Source organism: Buceros rhinoceros, unplaced genomic scaffold (assembly GCF_000710305.1).
Source record: "Buceros rhinoceros silvestris isolate BGI_N320 unplaced genomic scaffold, ASM71030v1 scaffold45518, whole genome shotgun sequence".
Taxonomy (NCBI): domain Eukaryota; kingdom Metazoa; phylum Chordata; class Aves; order Bucerotiformes; family Bucerotidae; genus Buceros; species Buceros rhinoceros.
Genome location: NW_010426012.1, coordinates 1 through 1,665, shown reverse-complemented (window position 1 = coordinate 1,665; position 1,665 = coordinate 1). Strand labels below are relative to the sequence as shown.

The 1,665-nt window shown below is 63.3% G+C and overlaps 1 protein-coding gene across 1 annotated transcript; it reads left to right on the top strand.

Annotated features, from left to right (window-relative positions):
* Positions 1–265: 265 nt before the first annotated feature.
* LOC104497988 (protein regulator of cytokinesis 1-like) lies at positions 266–1,510 on the top strand (the record flags this gene model as incomplete). The annotated part of the gene is made up of 4 exons (XM_010141306.1): positions 266–388; positions 689–922; positions 1,002–1,172; positions 1,361–1,510. Coding segments are annotated over 4 exons (678 nt in total), but the record flags the coding sequence as incomplete, so codon positions are not given.
* Positions 1,511–1,665: the final 155 nt, after the last annotated feature.

Below are 1,665 nucleotides of genomic sequence, written 5' to 3'. Positions count from 1 at the left end.
CCCCAGCCTGGGGCCAGGACAGCTCGGTGTGAGCTCGCCCTGCAGCTCTTTTGGAGCCCCTGGGCCAGGCTGTGAGTACGGGCCCTGCCAGAGCACCGGGAGGTCCCTGCGTGGGTTGGGAGCACCCAGGGGCGTCACTGTGCCTCTACCCTCACACTGGTCCCACTGGGCATCCCGTGCTGCTGCCTTTGCTTGGCCCTGGGAGCAGTTCTCCAGCTGCGGTCCCACTGCCCTGCCTGGTTTCTAACCGCTCCCCGTGCCCCAGAGTCTCCTGGACATGATGGTGGCAGAGGAGGAGAGCCTGAAGGAGCGTCTCTTGAAGAGCATTGCCCTGTGTCGGAAGGAGCTTGACGTCCTCTGCAGGGAGCTCCAGCTGGACCCCTTTGAGGTAAGGCAGCACTTCTGACTCTGGTAACCTGCTGGCAGCTGTCTTGCAGTGCCCAGCCTCTGCCCAGGAGTCTGGTGAGCTCACAGGGCAAACACCTGGTCAAAACCACTTGAAGGCTCTCTCGCAGGTTGGGCGCCGGGAGGTGGCTGGGTGTCTTGCGGCATCTTGTGGATTGCTGCTGCATTTGCACTGTCCTGGGGAGTGTCCTGCTCAGGACCGGGACTGGTGTCCCAGGTCTGAGTTCAAGACGCCTAAAAACGTGAGTCAGGTCTGGGAGACCTGATTGCTGGACTCCTCTAGGCGGAGGAGGAAAGCACCATCCTGCAGATGGAGAAGAACCTGCGGACCCGTGTGGAAGTGCTGCTGAAGCAGAAAAGGGACAGGAAGCAGGAGCTGAAAAACTTGCAGGAACAAGACCGAGACTTGTGCGACATCCTCTGCACGACCCCCTTCTGCATCGACGCCAACGCCGTGCCCAGCCTGGAGGACCTGGACCGCTACCGGCGGCACTTGGCCACCCTGACCACCGAGAAGGTGGGCGGTGGGGACGGGGGGCTCCCTGGGGCAGCACGCACAGCGCTCGCTGGCTCCTAACGCTGCTCGTCCCCTCCAGGAGCAAAGGCGAGAGGAATTCGTCAGCAGCAAGCGGCAAATCATCCTGCTCATGGAGGAGCTGGACCACACTCCGGACACCAGCTTTGAGCGGGATGTGGTGTGCGAGGACGAGGAGTCCTTCTGTCTGTCCACAGACAACATCGCTGCCCTGCAGAGCCTCCTGCAGCAGGTTCGTGGTCTCACCATGGAGGGGGTCAGTGGGGCGACGCGAGGAGCGACTGCTCGGCTTTCAGCCAGCCCGTGCATTAGAGCGCCCTTTGGGGAGCTTTTGCCGGGAGATCTGGGGAGAGGATCGTCTCTGCGGGGTGTGGTGGAGCAAAGGGCCAGCTCGTGCTGACCCCCAGCTCTCTCCCACAGCTGGAAGCCCGGCGGTCCCTGAACGAGGCCGTGTGTGCGGAGCTGCGCTCCCGAATCCTGGCGCTCTGGGAGAGGCTGCAGGTCCCTGCGGAGGAGAGAGAGGCTTCTGCGGTGCACACGGCTGGGTCCAGAGCCAAGACCAGGAAAGCTGTAAGGACCCTCCTGCGCCTGGGGAGGGGGCTGGGGGCAGCTGCTCAGGGTTCCACATGCTGCTGGCTCAGCTGGAGCAGAGGAGCTGCTTCCCACAGTCGGGTGTGAGGTTTTTCTCAGCCTGGCAGAGACAGGGAGCTGCTGGAGCAGGGCCA